General features: G+C 44.5%; 1 protein-coding gene across 8 annotated transcripts in view; it reads left to right on the forward strand.

The window, feature by feature from the left end:
• Positions 1-12,288, forward strand: part of OPN4 (opsin 4) — a 149,074-nt gene extending 136,786 nt beyond the window's left edge. For 7 of the 8 annotated variants that reach the window (XM_027846375.1, XM_027846376.1, XM_027846377.1 and 4 more), the window contains 4 exons: positions 1,350-1,530; positions 4,486-4,632; positions 5,809-5,844; positions 11,343-12,288. In XM_027846375.1, coding sequence (XP_027702176.1) covers positions 1,350-1,530; positions 4,486-4,632; positions 5,809-5,844; positions 11,343-11,381 — 403 coding nt within the window. In that variant the 3' untranslated portion in view covers positions 11,382-12,288. Of the gene's footprint in view, positions 1-1,349; positions 1,531-4,475; positions 4,633-5,808; positions 5,845-11,342 lie in introns of all 8 variants that reach the window. The other variant, XM_027846378.1, reaches the window with a different exon arrangement.
• The last annotated feature ends 5,038 nt before the right edge of the window (positions 12,289-17,326 follow it).

Raw genomic sequence — 17,326 nt, forward strand, 5'->3', positions numbered from 1 at the left:
CGGGAAGTTTGGTTTACCCGGACAGCTTTCCTTGTACATATCTATCTTGCCCTGCTTGGTGTGTCCTTCAGGAAAGTCTTAGGCGCAGGGCCACAGTGTAAGCTATTAGAGGTGCTAGGCACAGAATGCACCCCGGGGCTAGCCAGTCTTTATCACTGGCTCAGCAATAGCTATGTCCTTGCTAGCATCTCCTGGGCCCTTCCCTAGTCTCTCATGGATGTTTATGGAAGAAGATGTGGAACCCTTGTAGTCAGGAGGCATAGGACCCTGACACTCTGAATAAGCATCTGCAGAGGGAATATTCTGCACAGATGAAAGCTCTGCATATTTAGGGAGGAGCGGCCTAGGTGTGTTGACAAGGAGAAGCCAATTTTTCTGCATCCACTTTTTTTTTTTAATGGCATTTGCAACTATCTCCCTGGGATGTGGACCCCATTTATCAGGGGATGTCAAAGCCAAGGCTTGCTGAATCAACCAAAGTAGCAGATAGTGAGTTGGGAAAATCCATCCATTTATTATGCTTTTTTTCCCTAAGGAGGCCTAAGAATTCCTTCTCTCCATTTGTGACTCAGTCCTAACAAGATGCTCCCAGAATCATGACTATTTAAGGCAACCATCCAGGGTCTAGAAAATCATGCGTCCATGTAGGTGGGAAACTTCAACCATCCAGGGTCTAGAAAATCATGCGTCCATGTAGGTGGCATAGTCAAAACATGGTATATGGATCTTTTTTTATCCTGACATTGGTCCATTCCTTCCTTCTAGGGATACTTCTACAGTACTGTGGAAAGAGCACCAAGTCTGGGTTTGAGACCAGCCTTTACTAGCTATGTGATTATGTTATTAAACTGTCTGGGCCTCAGTTTCTTCATCTGTAAAATGAGGGGGTTGGCCTAAGGGGTTTCTGAGGTTCTTTTCAGCTCAAACATTCTGTGATATTTGCTGAGGTCCCGGCTTTCACCTTGGGAAGGGATGTAATATTATAGAGGAGGATCTGGATTCCCCTCCTCTGCTGAGGCCGCATCTCAGGATCATAGATATCATAAGATTTAGAGCAAAAAAGGACCTTAGAGATCACTTAGTCCAGGCCCCTCATTTTATAGATTAAGCCCAGACAATTTAAGTGACTTTCCCATAGTCATATGGGTAGCAAGTATCAAAGACAGGATTTGAACCCCGAACCATGGCTCTTTTCTGCTACTCTGTGTACACCATGATGCTTTCACAGTCCTAGAGAGGGCTGGGGAGAAGGAGAATGGGGTATCTTTTTCTCACCATTTTAGTGTCTTTCATGGTAGGGAGGTCCATGATGATACAAAGTGTAACCAGCTGTGTTTCTTCATCACCAGAATGGCCATCGCCCAGAATTTTCCATGCCTTAAGGCCTTGCTTGGTATAAGGCACCCCCGCACTCCATCCTTCAGTAGTTACCGCTTCACCCATCGCTCGACCATGACCAGCCAAGTGTCTGCCATCAGCTGGCAGTCTCGAGGTAGACGCCAGCTATCCTTGGGTTCTGAGAGTGAAGTCGTAAGTATTCCTGATGCTTCCTGGGCTAGCTCCCTATGCTGCCTCTGGGGTCTGGTGCTCTCCAAGGTCCTCATAGAGAAGGCGCTTCATGCAGAGATCTTCACTTCCCAGGGTGACTCAGGACCCCAAGTCTGCCCAAGAGATGACCTGAGCCACTCAATGTGTCTAGCCTCCCTGGGTGCCAAGCCCTGTGCCAGATGTGGGACAGATCGGATAAAGAGAAAGCAGAGTCTATGTACTTCAAAAAGCTCATAAACAGTAGGGGAGTTGAGTCTCACCGATAAAACAATGAGACAACAGCAATACAAGCCAGATTATCAATGATTAGACTGTATGATTCTGGTAGTCAGTACTTGTATGTGTTCTTAAGAAGAGGAAATCATAGTTAGCATATAGGTCCCATGAAGGAGACCAGATCTCAGCTGGGCCTTAAAGGGGATGTAGAATTTGGATAGGCAGGGAGGAGCAGGATCAGAAAGAAGGTGTGGGATGGAAATGAATGTGGTGGTATTCAAGACAGTGATGAGATAACTTTGGCACCTAGAGTTCATGTAAGGAAGAAGCAAAAGTTAAGGGGAAGAGGAAGATCAGGGCTAGAATATGAATATTAGATTAGATTTTGGGATATGAAAATTTATGGGACCTGAGTCGAGTTGTTCCTCCAGACTAAAGAGGTAGGGGTACATATTGGGCTGAATCCCTTGGAGCACTCTCAGGGTAGAAGAGTCCTTCCTCCTTCTCCTTCCTCCTTGACACCTCATTCCAAGTCCACACCTAGAAATGGGCCAGAACCTAATCATCCTCAGGAGCACGAGAACAGGGACCTAGGTAAGTTTTTGGGGACCTTTATCAACATCAGCTTTGGAACTAACTCTATGTTTGACATTTTAAAAAATGTTTTTAGACTGTATGAGGTCCAGAAAGACCTACTATGTTCTGCTCTGGTCAGAAAAGACCTGGAGTCTCATGTCTGGTTCTTGGTACCCCATTTTATTAAGGACATTCATAAGATGGAGAACGTCCTGAGGAGGGTGAAATATCTCAAGACCTTGCCAGGTGAGAATCAGGTTCAGGAATAAGGCCTGTTTAACTTAGAGAAGAAAAGGCAGAATGAATGTGACTACTGTCTTCAGGTGTTTGAAGGACTATTCCAGAGAAGAGAGATTGGATTTCTGTCTTCTAGGGCCAAGCAACTAGGAGTAACTGATAAAACTAACAGAGAGACTGGTTGAGGCACAGTGGAAGGAAAAGTTCTTAATGAAAGCTATCAAAAAGTGGGTAATGAGTTCCCTATCCCTGAGAGGTTCATGCAAAGACTAGGCCATCACTTGTTGGAGATGTTGTACAGAAGACACCTGCTCAGGTACAGGTTGGGCTCCAGGCCTCCTAGGGCCATTTTGGGGCACGTGATTGGTACCCAATTGAATGCTGCTACATTCAATATATATTGTATTCCTACAATAGGAAAAATGCCACTTTGTATGTGTATTAGCAGCTTATCCTCTCCAAGGTATTTTTATCCACATTAACTCAATTTAAATTGCATAGAGACTCTCTCAGAATTCTTTCTTCAGTATTCATAGGCAGTCGGGCAGATATTATCTCCTCCATTTGACAGATGAAGGGAGGAAGGCCAGAGAAATGAACTGACCTGTCCAAAATTACACAGCAAGGTCAGAACCAGAACCTGGGTCCTCTGACCCCTGGTCAAGTACTCTTCCCACTGTACCATGTGGCCTCTGGACTAGCCCATTGAATCATAGAATGTGAAAGATCATCTAGTCGAGCCCCATAATTTCACAGAAAAGGAAACTGAGGCCCAGAGGAGAGAGATTTGGCCATGGTCATACAGCTAATTGATAGCAGAAAAAGCACTAAGCTTGCAAGGATCAACAAGCAGGTAAACTTGGAGTTTCTGGGTTCAGAAACAGGTGACATTCAGGGAAAGACACTGACCCATCTCTGCCTTTTAAAAGGAGGGAACAAGATGCAGCCACAAATCGCCTGCATTCAAGTCTTATCCACCCAGCATCCTTCAGACTTCCTTCCTTCCTCAATTCAGTCTCTCTTAGTTACCATTTGCTGATAAATTGCTCTGAACATTTCTTTCATGTGGATTTATCCTTTCAGTCTTCCCCAATGGAGCATAAGCTTCTTGAAGGTAGGGACTGTACTCCCAGCGTTGTGTGTATTACCTCCAGGTGCCCTGGCTGGATAGACCTTACACCCAGTGCGGGCTCACCAAAAGCCATCAGGTAGGAAGCTGACGGCATCAGGAGTGATACTAGCGCTGGCCTGCGGTCTGTCCACTGGGCCAAGGTCCTAGGCATGGACTGTGTGATTGTGAGCAATCCAAGAAAACACTTCTGACCAGCTTTAGTCACAGGCTAAGGCAATGACCCACTAGCCACATTATTGGACTTGCAGGTGTTGGGCCCCTCTGAGACAGCAAACTCCCTTCCCTGCCTCCTGTCCCAGTTCCTCCAGGTTGAGCACACTCACCCATATTACAGATTTACAGACACAGGTACACACACAGACTTACCCTTATGCAAACTCAATAAATTCAGACATATGTAGACATAATAAATGTATAGATACACAGAGTTTTGCATACATACATATACACACACACACACACACACACACACATTCCTATCTAACAGATTCTGAAACCATAAGGCCTAGGATTTGAATTCTCAAATCTTTCCAGGAAAACCTGGTGAATATTTTAGGGAGCAGCATGGAGAGAGGAGAGCAGGGCTTAGGTTTAGAGGATCACATTAGAAGATATTGTAGCCAAGTGAAAGAAGGGTTGGGCCCAGAGGAAAGGAGAGGTTTCCTTTCTGCTCTTCAAGGGGACACATTTCCTTCCTCCATCAAAGAAATAGAGTGGCTCAGAACCCAAGTAGATAGCCCAGAGTGATGACTTTTCTCCTCATGAGTTCCTTGCAGGGCTGGAACAACATGGAGGCAGGTGCTGCAAGCCTGACCTTGAAGAACCAAGACGGGTCCTGCAGGATGGACCAAGAGATTATGGAAACACGAGAGCCGATGGTCACAGCCAAGGCCAAGGGTCGAAGCTGGGAGACTCTGGCCAAGGTGACTGGGGCAGGATGGTAGCTCTAAGGCCGTACCCAAGCTAGAGGGTGTCCCTGGAGACAGTGTGGCGTAGTATATAGGGTGCCAGACCTGGCTTCAAATCCTGCCTTGGACATTTAGTAGTTGTATAACTGTAGGTGACCTCTTAATCTCTCCAAGCCTCAGTTTTCTCATATATAAAATAATGGCCTTTAAAGACCCTTCCAGCTCTAAATCTAGCATCTACAATGCTGGGGGCAGGACCAGAAGGAGGGAAAGGGAATATGTTGAGCTAAGCAGGGGCCAGGGTGCTGCCTGGAGGGGCATGTAGGCAGAGTCAGGCTGATGTGGTGGCTGAGCCCACTGACCTCCCTAATTCCAGGGACCAGCTACCTCTCAAGGCCTCAGGCCTTGGCCCCAGACAGACATGGAGGCAGGGGAAGTTGAGTGGGCCAGCGGAAGGAGAGGAAAGGAAGATGAGAGAAGGGAGCACTACTTGGGGAGGAGAGGAAGGTCAAAGTTGTCTTCAGCTGGTACCCTACACAGGGGCCACTGTCTGAGGAGTCAACATCTCCAGCACTCAAGGTGTCTTTTGGCTAAAGTAGGAGGCCTAGGAAAGGATAGATGCTCAGGTCCTCCTTGGGTGTAAGTGCTGATCCCCAATCACGCCCATAATTAATAATAATAGTACAATAAAACTAGCTGACATTTGTACCAAATGTTAGGGTTTTCCAAGTAATTCTCATATAATATCTCACCTGATCTTTATGATTCCCTGAAATTGATAGGGAATGCCTTACTGTGATTACATTTCTAATTTTACAGATGAGGAAAATGAGTCCTAGGGAAGTTAAACAACTTACCCAAAGTCACACAGATAGTTAGTGACAGAACTAGAACATATATATGCTCAGGTCTTTTGACCCTAGTAGGTCAGTCAGTGAATCTTCAGTCAATCAGTATTTATTAAATGCTTACTATGTGCCAGTCACTGTCAAGGAAGTATAGGCTTAGGAATCAGTGCATTTCATGATGTTGAATTGGGAGTTTCCAGGCAATGGGCCCTGAGCTCACTGTACGACCATGTCCCATGGCTCCAGCTGATCTTGTCATCTTCCTCGGCAATACCCCTATAGTGATTCTGGAAGCATATCAACTGCTAGGGCTTTTGACTCTTGCTTTTTTTTTTGCCTTTAGACACTGGAAGAGATGGATGACTTATCTCTCCTGGAGGTGAGTGTGGGGGCCCAAACTCTGAAGCCTGAGATGCTGCTCAGTCTGCCCAAACTCTGTCAGCCCCGAGGTTGACCTTACAGTCCAGGGACAGGAAACTCCAGTCTTGAAGCTATCTGCACCTGCCTGGCCTACTCTAGATCAAGCTGCAGAGGGGTAGCTTACTCTATCTCTTGGGGATAAGATGAATAATACCCTAACCAGGATACCTCATGGTCTCCTGGCCAGACTGAGCTGGGAGTAGACCCCTCCTTGCCTAATTGTATATCTTCTCTGTGGGAGAAGACTTTACCACCATCTGAGTTCAGGGGGTTCCCCTACCTTTTGTTTTATATAAATGGCACCAGGAACCATGGGTCTTAAGGAATCCCCTCCATGTTAAGGGAAAGAGGGCTTCAATATTGAGATCCAAACAAAAATGCCAACCAGAAGTAGGTCAAACCAGGAGCCAGACTTCTCAAGAACATCTAGGTGCCAAGGGTAAGGCTAAACCCAGGGCTGGAAGAGAGGTTTCATGCCAAGGAGGTTCACCGGGAAGCAGGAGGGGGGCCACCAGGGATGTGGGGGAAATGATTATTTATCTGACAGCAGACTTGTCTGCCTCTTCAAGCCCCATCTTGCTCTCACATATCAGTATAGGGGCAGGCCAATGAACTTTCTATATCCACTTCTGATTTAGGAGTGCCCATGAGGCTATGGGTTCAGAGAAATATGACTTTTAATTTGCATAAATTTGCATAGGACAACCACAAAAGTGTTCCTGTAACACAGAGCAGAGGAATTGGAACACCCAGTCCCGAGTTTAGTAAGGAATGCCAAGCAGGCTTCAGGACTCATGCTCCTAGTCACAAACTCAATAGGAGTAAAGACCGAGGTAGGTGAACCTTCAGTAAATAGTAACCTCAGCTCTGTGGCCCCAGGAAAGGGCTGAGATTATGGAAAAGGTCCCAGCTGGCCAGCTGGCCAGCTCCCAACATTGCTGCTGAAGGCCTTGGGACCATTAAAGGCTTGGATTAAGAAGCTCTCAGGAGGCTCTGTGACTCTGGGGAGTCTGGAGGAAATATTTAAAGACCTAAGCTTTTCCCCTCACCCCCATGAGCCCAGAGCACAAGGGGAAATTGTCTAAAGGATCGAAGCCTGGGCCTTCAGCCTGTATCACAGAACAGTAGGGGTTCTTAACCCAAAGCCCGAGCTTTTAAAGAATATTTTGATACACTATTTCAATAGAAGTGGTTTCTTTTGTGATCCTATGTATTTTAGTTGATGCATTTCAAAACCGGACTCTGGTAAGGGATCCATAGACTTCACCAACCTGAACTAGGGGTATAGGACTGGTGAAAAGAGGCCCTGCTCTCCAAGTAGAAGGGTCAATCCCCCTCATCTTAAGGGTAAGGAAACTGAGATCCAGAGAGATTATGTGACAACTCAAGGCCACATAGGTGATAAGCATCAGAGACAGGATTAGAACCCAGGACCTTTGGACTCCAGAGCCAGTATGCTTAATACTGTGCCCCACTTAAACAATCTGATATCTCAGGGCCCTTGCTTCTCTTCATGGAACTAGTCTAGGAGACTTTTGCTTTCTGACCCAAGGCTTTTACCATTTTACTGTTTTGGGAATTGTTCTAATCATTAAACCCCAACCCATAGCTCCTGAGCCAGCCCAGCTTTGGGGGTTCAGAGATCCACTGTACCATGCCCCAATTACCCACTCCCCTTTCTCTGCCCCAGCCACGTTTTGCCATGAACAGTCATTCTCCCTTTTCCCGTTCTATCACCTGCCTTCAGCCCCTCTGGACCACAGGAGTACATTCTCTTGGGCTTATGTACTAGGAAAAAAAGAATAAACAAATTCAGAAATATAATACCAGGCTCAGGTCATCAGAGAGGTGTATGAAAGGGAACTACCCTGGTCCAGACAGAGTGGCACCTATACTTGCTAACTTAATCCTTACCTATAGTTACCCAAGCCCGGTGGGGCTCACTATCCTTATCAGACCAGAAACCCCAAGCCACAATACCTGGTGCCTTCCTGAAGCCATATGAACATGGTACTCCCCTCTACCCCTTCCCCAGTTCGGGGATTCACCTATCTCTACTCCCTGGATGGAGCCCATAGGGCCAGTCACTCTCCTAGGCTCACTATCCAGTAATCTGGAAGACTACTGATTGAATGGTGGTTGGTGAGTGTTCTGCCTTACTACTGGTAGCTAATTGCTTAGTTTAGTAAATATCATTCCTTCTGCCCTAAAATGGGAATGAACAATTCCACATAACTTTCCAGGTCACTTCATATACAGAATAATTTTGCCTTCTACAGGTTACCACAAATTAAAAACAGGTATCCCTTTCCTTACAAGTCACCCAAGTGGGTTTTTGTTTCTTTCCTTTCTGGACCCTCCTCTCCAGAGTAGCAGTAGCTTCCTAATGTCCTGGTTCACCCGGATCTCCTCCTTTTCAGGGGTCTAGCATCCTCCTATTGCCCGGTTTTATTCACTCCCCTCCCAGTCCCTGGACATGAAGGACTCCCTGCCTCTCCTAACACCTTCCCCCCGCCCCCAAGGGAAGTTTTCCACCAAACTTCCCCAGTATCTGTGTTTAAAAACAAAAAACAACTTTGGCTAAATGGAATAATTTTTACAGGCCAACCTACTTACATTTTAATGGGGGTAAGAGTGGGAAAGAGGAAAGCTGGAGCTGGAGACAAAGCCCTACCTCACCAAGGAGGGACTCAAAGGGTGGGATTTCCAGCCCTGCAACAGGTGGCAGGCAGGCAGGGGGGCTGTTTTGAGCAGGGAGACCTTCTCAGTTCCCCCTATCACACCCCAGAGGTCAGCCTGGCCAAGTGGGAAGGGCCAGCCCTGCTGGCTCTCCCAGTTCTCCAGTTATTTTTCTTTGTTGTTATTCTGCCTTGTGCCTTAAGGGAGCCCAGCTGCTTAGTGGGGCTCTGGGTCTCCATCAAGCCAATTTTCTACCTGGTACAGATAGAGAGTACACAGGTTATGTTTTTGTGTTTTTGCATAGGTTTATCTGTACGTAAATGTAAGTGGATTTATAATTGGTGTTAGGTTGTGCATGTATCTTATTGTGTTATAAAGACAAAACAATAAAACTAGGAGGGAAGCCATGATTTCAAAGCACAAGTCAGGACTGATGCTTGCTAGCTACGTGCCCCTGAGCAAGTCACTTGACCCCACTGAGCCTCATTTTCCTCAACTGCAAAATGGGGTTAATAATGCCTAAAATCCCTACTTTGCCAGAGGGCCTGGGCACACAGAGAAAGAAGTGTAAATGGTATATCTATTTTTCGAGCATACCCTTTAAAGAAGTGTGTGACTCTGAACGCTCATTGCCCATGTCTGTCTGAGTGCAGGCATGGCACACACGAGGTGACCAGATCTAAGAGTGTGTGTTGGACTTGGGGGGGGAGGGTCTTTGCCAATGTCCTTACTGTATAAGACTGTAGGGTGATTGGGCGCCTGCATGTGTGAATCTCACTCTCCTGGTGTTCAGCATGTCACAAAAAATACTTGGCCCCTATAAAAAGAACCACAGCTGTCAACCTTCATCTGCCCAGTGAGAGATTGGAACATGGATCAGAGCTAGAGAAGAAAATATTCTGGGCTACTTGAAACATCTTGTATACAGATCTTCTGACGCCAGGCGCCCTCCTTTAGAGGTAGACCCCTCCCCATCCCCTCTGATTGTCCGTGTGCCAAGGCTCAGTGATCTGAGATCCGGAGGACACACGTTCTAATCCTGACTCTGCTCCTTACTGTTCATGTGAGTTTGGGCAACAATAATAACAGCTAACTGTTAACATGAAAGTTTGCCAAGCACTTCACATGTTAACTCATTTGAAGTTCATAATCAGCTTGTTCATAAGTGCCATTATTATCCCCATTTTAGAGATAAAGAAACTAAGGGAAACAGAGGTTACTTGCCCAGGGTTGCACAGTTGGTTGGTAAATATTGTTTACAATTGGTAAATATCTGAGGACAGTTTCAGACTCTAGACCTCCTTCCAACCTTCCTGATTCTGGGTCCAGTGCTCTATCCTTTGTCCCACCTAGCTGGCTAAGTCCCTTAACCACTCTGGGCCTCAGTTTCTCATTTGTAAAATAAGGGTGTTGGAATAGATCTCCTCTAAGGACCCTTCCAGCTCTAAGTCTGTGGTTCTGTGATCCCTTTCAAGAAAAACATGCCAGTCTTTTGCCTGTCAGTTTCTTCTATCTGATTCTGGCTAAAGAAGGAGGAGTATAGAGGTATAGGGTATTCAGAAAAGCAAAGACCTCTAGTGTTGAAGGGTCATCCATCTGACCTGTGTGCCTGTGGTGGTCTTGCCCCTACTTGGGGCATGAATGAATTTCCCCCCCTCCCTCACCCCTACTGTTCAGCGTGTCTGACAAGTTCTCATCTAGCTTCTGCTTGGAGCCTTCCAGTAAGAAGTCTCTCACTGACAGCCTTACAAGGCCACCCGTTCTCCCTTGGATAGCGCCAATGGTTAGCAAGGTTTCCCTTACATTGAGCCAAAATCAGCCTCTCTATAGCTTATCCCCAGTGGTCCCTGTTCTGCCCTCTGAGGCCAAGAAAAACAGGTCTAATCTCCTTTTCCATGACGGCTCCTCTCAGCCATCATGCTCCCTGGAGGTCTTCAGGCTAAAGAGGCCTGGCTTTTTCAACTGATCTTCTCCTGGCTTGGTTTCTAGTCCCCTTAGAATCCTGGCCACCCTCCTCAGGACACACTCTAGTTTGTCAATGTCCTTCCTAAAATGTGGTGCTCAGAACTGAACACCAGATGTGTGAACAGATGTGGTCTGATGAAGGTAGAGGAGAAAGGGACCACTGCCTCCTTTTCCCAAGGGTTCTAAACCTCCTCTGTGTCATGGACGCCAGTGGCAATGTGGTAAGGCCTATAGATCCGTTCTCAGATTATAGTTTTCGAATGCACAAAATAAGCTATGTGGAATTACAAAGGAAGCCAATTATACTGAAATATGGTTATCAAGATATATATTTTTTGAAACAAAGTTCATAGACCCTGGATTAAGAACTGTTGGAAGCTGTAGACATTATATGTTTGCTGATGCAATCCAGGGTCCCATCAGGTTTTTGGCAGCCAATGCACATTGATGACTTTATCTTTTAAATAATAGCCTTCACTTTTAAAATTTACAGATTCCTTACAAACACTAACTCACTGGAGCCTGATAACCTTGCCAGGTAGGCATAGCATGTATTATTATCCCTATTTCTCAGATAAGGAAAGTGAGGTCAGGAGAGGTTACTTGACTTACCCAAAGTCAGGCAACTAAGGCTGGCTTGGCCTCAAAGGTGGATAAAGGAGACCAGACTTTCTAACCTTACCTTTCACCCGCAGAGGTCCCAGAATCCCTGATGATCTGCTTCTGAAGACCCTGGTCCTTCCCTTTAGGGCAAGAGGCCAGGCCTCCTATGGATCTTCCTTCCTGACAAATCTGTGCTGTTTATTTTCACAGACAGGGACCCTGCTCCCCAACCTGGATCTTCAAATATAAATACAATTCTGCACCCTGCCCAGAGGTCACTCGCCACTCTGTGCTTTTGGTTATGTGTCTACTTCTTCACACTTACATCACAAAAATGGAAATCAAAACACGTTAGATGTTGTTGCCAAGTGTCTGGTGCCCTATTGTGATTCTGCAGCCCTCTACCAGCGGGGATAAGGCCCCCTCCTTTCCTCTCTAGAACATGACACTCAAGCCCTGCTCTCCCAAGCAATATTCAGCACCCCCCCCCCAGTATTTCCAGGACGACAGAAAAACTGGGACATGATTTGACCAGCTGCTCCCAAGTGCAGTTTCTTTATGTTACTACTCATTGGTAGTTTACTGTTGTTTTGTATCCTTTTGAAAATAAGCCGTTAAAAAAAAGCGGTGACCACTCAGCGATAAAAGCATAGGGATTTGGCCTGGGATGTTTGAGTCACGCCAAGATTATTTGAAATATTATAATCTTGTTTTCTCTCCATTTTCCCTCCATGACTAAATAGGTCTCACAGTTGACAGGGTTAATCTCCATTTTTTGATGTGTAACAAGGATGCACCAACCCTATGTGCTTGCGGTTGGCTTCCATTATAATCTCTTTAAATTTATCCGAGGTTTCTCTGATTCTAATGCGTGTTTCATGAAAAAAAAGTCCCCACGGGTGAAATGGAAGCCCTCGCCATTGTTCTGTTTTGCCAGTGGGATGGTGTTGCATGGACAGTTGGGATTTCATTGGCATAGAGAACTTCCGGGTGAGGAAATTCCCTCTACCAAGTCTGTTCACCATCTCTGTGACTAGAGTTGCTGCCCGAGAGCAGAGGTGCCTTATACGTGGCTGGCAGCCTGCAAAACTCCTGAGTGAAGCCAGAACAAAATTAAAATAAAACTGGATAACCTGAAAAAAAAAACCCTAAATAAATAAAAATGCAATGGAACATAGATAATGTTAATAAAAGGTTTTCAAAGTCAATATGCAGCCTGCAGGCATCGGTTTCTAGGGCTTCCTGCCCAGAGCTCCCCAGGCCAGCTCATTAGTCACTGAGCCTCTCTGGATGGAGATAGAGAAAGAACAGGAAGACAGCCAAGGTCAGAGTAATTGTAATCATCAACCTCGGCTTAGGAGAGTAGAGTCCATTTGTCCCATCAGGAACCACAGGAGCAGGATCCTACAGTGTTGGATATGGTCATTTTTTGTCAATTGGTTTTGCTTAACTCTGTATATGTGTTATTATTGTTACAAGGGAGGATTAAATGTGGGGGTGGGGAGGGGATATCAGGAGATAACTAGTGTAGAGAACCAATAGCATCAATAAAACTTAAAAGAAAAAAAACCACCTACCTGTCTGAGTCTTCAGCCCTACCCTCACTCTTGGCCCCCTGTTTTTCTCTTTCCCCCTCTTGGCCCTGTTTCGGTTCCTGCCCTTGAGCCCGTGGACACACGCTGGGGTTCTGACAGCGGGTCTGAGCACAGCTGAGTCGATTCTAGTGAGAAGAAAGTCTTCTTCACCTGATTGCACTGATGGGCAAGTTGGGAATGGGAAGAAAGAGCGAAACTCTGCCTTCCCTCTGAGATCACTAAATCATCCCATCGTTATCTCATTTGAACGAGTTGTACTCATGCTGTCTCCCCCATTCGACCAAGGGCAGGGACTAATTTTACTTTCTTCCTATACCCAATGCTTAGCATGGCACCTGGAACACAGTAGGTGCTTAATAAATGATGGTCGACAGATGGACTCGGGCCCCACAGGATGATGGGATAGAGGAACTAGCTACCTTTGTACACCCTTTGGGACTTCTCTGGTTCTTAGGACCACAGACACCTGACACCCAGGATAAAATCCAAGCTCATTTTATTCCCTTTCCCTACGTGTGTGGTATTAAGGGTTTTCTACTGTCCCACATTTTCTGGTACAGAAAGAATAAAAGAGGTGACACCTAGATGTCCCCAAACCAGAAAAATTCCTGTGTTTTGGCTGGAGGGGTCTGATCACACCTGCTGGCAGTGGCCCCAGAATTCATAGGATTTGGGACCTCAAAGGCCATCTAACCCCAGCCTCTCAATTTATGGATAAAGAAACTGAGGCTGAGGACACTTTAGTCAGTCAAGCAAGGTGACCCAGATCATAACAGGCATCAGAGGTAAGATTTGGACCCAGCTCCTCTGACCCTACAGCCAATGCTTTTTCTCCTTTTGGGGGAGGCATTGCTAAGGAAACCAAGATAAGGGATGAGTGTCTACAAAGCTGCCAGTCTCAGATAGGAAGGGAACCACCGAGAACACCCACAAGATATCCCCAAACTCATCCTTTGCTTGAACGGATCCAGTGAAGGAGCCCCACCCCCTGGAGGAAGCCTACTCCACTTTGGGGTGGTTCTCATTCTTGTGGGTTTTTCCTCGTGTCAAGTCAATGCTGGCAGTTTCCACCCACTGTTCTTTGCTCTGGCCTCTAGGCCTAAACAGCAAATGTTTCCATGAACTCTCCCCTAGCCTTCTCTTCTTCAGACCAGATTCATAACCAATTCCTTCAACCTTCTCTTAAGGCATTATTTCCAATCCCTCCACATCCAAGTCTTCTCCCCTTGGGTAGTCTTTCATTTATCAATAGGAATAGAGTGCCCATAGTTGACTATCTTCTCTGGCATCTGCCCTCCAGATATAGACGAGTTGCATTCTTGAAAGGATAGTGCCAGCACCAAGGATTTTCTGCAACTGTTCAAGATACACAAGAAGTCCCAGATATTATCTAATTGTGATCTCCTCTGTACCCAGGATCAAACACATTAACATTTGCTTCCTAGATCTACATACCCAACCCCAGACTCTCTCCTGAGCATCTTGTCACATTTCAAACTGGATATCCCATAGGCATCTCAAACATATCTAAAATATAACTCATCAGCTAACCCTCTTAACCTATTTCTCTGCTGAGTTTCCCTATGTCTGTTGAGGGCCCCACCATCCTTGCCCTAATCAACTGTCAAACTTTGTTGTTTCTACATCTTTGACACTTCTCAAATCTACCTCCTTCTCAACTGCTACCTCAGTTCAGATTCTCACTACCTCTCACCTGGACTATTGCAATGGCCTTCTAACTGGCCTCTCTGCTCCAAATTTCTCCCTACTCCAATATAACCTCCACACATTTACCAATACTTTCCTGAAGTGCAGGTCCGACCATGCCACTTCCCTACTCAATACTTGCCAATAACTCCCTATTGCTTCTAGGATCAGATATAAATTTCTCTGCTTGACATGTAACATCTTTCCCAACCTGGTCCCAATCTACCTTTCCAGGTTGATTATACATTACCTATCTCCATGCACTCTATACTCTGCAGACAAAGTGATCTTATTCCTCACCCACAACACTCCATCTCTGAGCCTTGGACTGGCAGTCCCCTATGTCTGGAATGCCCTCCCTCCTCACCTTAGAATCCCTGGTTTCCTTCTAAGCTCAGTTCAGAAGCCATCTTCTAAATGAAACCTTTCCTCATTCTCCTAACCTTGGCTGTTAGTTCCATCCATGCCACCAATTATTATTACTTGTACAACTATTTTGTATATAAATGTACGCGTATATATTGTATCCTCCCCCCAGTAAAATGTAAGCTCCTTCAGCTCAAAGTCTTTTAAAATCCTGTATTTATATCTCCCAGTGTCTGGCACATAATAGATACCTTAAAAATATTGATTGTTTGATTTCTCCTTCAATTGCTTCATCCATTAAAAACTACTGTGAAAGCTCATAAGCAGTCTGGCGGAAATTAGATTTAGACTAAAATCTCATACCATATACCACAACAAGTTCCCAATAGATACATGACCTAGATATAAATAGTAATACCATAAGCAAATAAGAGGAGAGGGAAGGAGATAGCTTTCACAACTATGTTCCTGACCAAACAAAAGATCGAGAAGTTCATAGAAGACAAACAATTTTAATTATATAAAATTGAAAAGCTTTTGCAGAAACAAAATCGACGTAGCTAAAATTAGAAGAGAAAGAGTTAACTGGTTTAAAAATGCTTTCTGTCAGGTTTCTCTGATAAAATTCTTTTAAAAACTATTTATTCATTCATTTATTTATTTTTAGTTTTCAACATTCACTTCCACAAGATTTTGAGTTCTAAATTTTCTCCCCCTCCCTCTCCTCCCTCCTCCTCAAGACAGCATGCAATTTATTTATAGCGGTGCTTTTTGTTATAGCAAAGAACTGGACACTAGTTCGAGGAAATTAGAGGGTGTCCATCAATTGGAGAATGGTTGAATAAATCATGTTATATGAATATAATGGAATTGTATTTCACTGTGAGAAATAGATGAAAAGGACGGATTCAGAAAAGATTCGGAATAACATATAAACTGATGCAGAGGGAAGTGAGCAGAACCAGGAGAACCATTTATACAGTGACTATAATGTTGTAAAGAAAAACAACACTGAAAACTTAAGAACTCTGATTAAAGTAATGACCAAACATAACAGCAGCAGACGGATAGTGAAGTATACTGCCCACCTCGCAACTCAGAAGTGAGAGACTAGAGGTGCAGAATGAGACAGACTTTTTGTTTCTGCTTGATTTTGCTTGTTGGTTACAAGGATAGATTTTTCTAGTGGAGGACAACTGGGAGGGTGGGGCCAGCAATAGGAATGCCAAAAAAGAGCATAACAGAAAGTAAAGAATCAGTGAAGCATTTCTTAAAAGGCACAGAACAGAACAGAAGGAGGTTCAGCAGGAAATACAGACAAGCAGGAAGCTTTGGAATGAATGTGCTAAATTTCTTATAGAATTTTAAAAAAAGCTAGGCTGTAGATAATGGAAATTTGTGGTTTCACATATAATTCTCTTTTTTTATTCTTTGTATGTGAAAATGATGATGTTTGTTATATTCAGAATAAGAGTTTTTTTTTTTTAAGAGAGCATTGAAAGCTGGGGGAGTAGGGGGAACAAAGAAATACAGACAGGAATAAATATAATGTGTGTAAAGGGAAGGACAGAAGTCAGAGAGGGGGAATGAGGCCTTGAATGCCATGCAGAATTCATTTCCTAATATCTAAGTCAAAGCCATCTGAGTTTTTTCAGTAATGGGCCACATGAACAGAAAGCCGTATTTCTGGGGGATGCACGAATTTTCACAATCATAAAGTACAGTCTGCTGGCTCTTCAAAAGTACGAATTTTAAGAAGTAACACAAGAGCTGTCCAAAAATACAGTCTAATTTCATTGCTTAAAAAAAGTATGCATTTTTAGGCCTACAGCCAGCCATGAACCGATATAGATTAAGATGATGAGAATCCTGGCATTCAATTCAAGGAACCAATCCCTAGACCAGGGAAGTATATCCATTCATGGCATATCTCAGTGGTGACTCCAGGTTTAGATCCCAGATGGTGGCCCTTGACTTTTATTTAATAATTCATAGGATTTTAAACCTAGAGCTGGAAGGGGCCTTAAGGGCTTCCTGGTCTCATCCACTCCTTTTCTAGATAGGGAAACTGAGGCCCATGGAGGTTAAGTGACTTTCTCAAGGTTGCAGAGATAGAATAAGCATAAAGGCAGGGTCCCTGGTCATCTCATTTCATGGCCAATACTCTTTCTACTAAATCATGGAAGAGAATAGGATGAAAGAGAATTGAATGACTGAAAGAATGAATGAATGAACCCACATAAATCATGGGCATTTCTTTATATTACTGACAAATCCCAACAGCAAGAAATAGAAAGAGAAATTCCATTTAAAGTTACTGTAGACATTATAAAATATTTAGGAGTCTACCTGCTAAAACAAACCCAGGAACTATATGAACACAATTACAAAACACTTCACACAAATAAAGTTAGATCTAAATAATTGGAAAAATATTAATTGTTCATAGGTAGACTGAGCTAATATAATCAAAATTACAATTCTACCTAAATTAATTTACTTATTTAGTACCATACCAATCAAACT

Source organism: Vombatus ursinus, unplaced genomic scaffold, assembly GCF_900497805.2.
Source record: "Vombatus ursinus unplaced genomic scaffold, bare-nosed wombat genome assembly UNPS02015129.1, whole genome shotgun sequence".
Lineage (NCBI taxonomy): Eukaryota > Metazoa > Chordata > Mammalia > Diprotodontia > Vombatidae > Vombatus > Vombatus ursinus.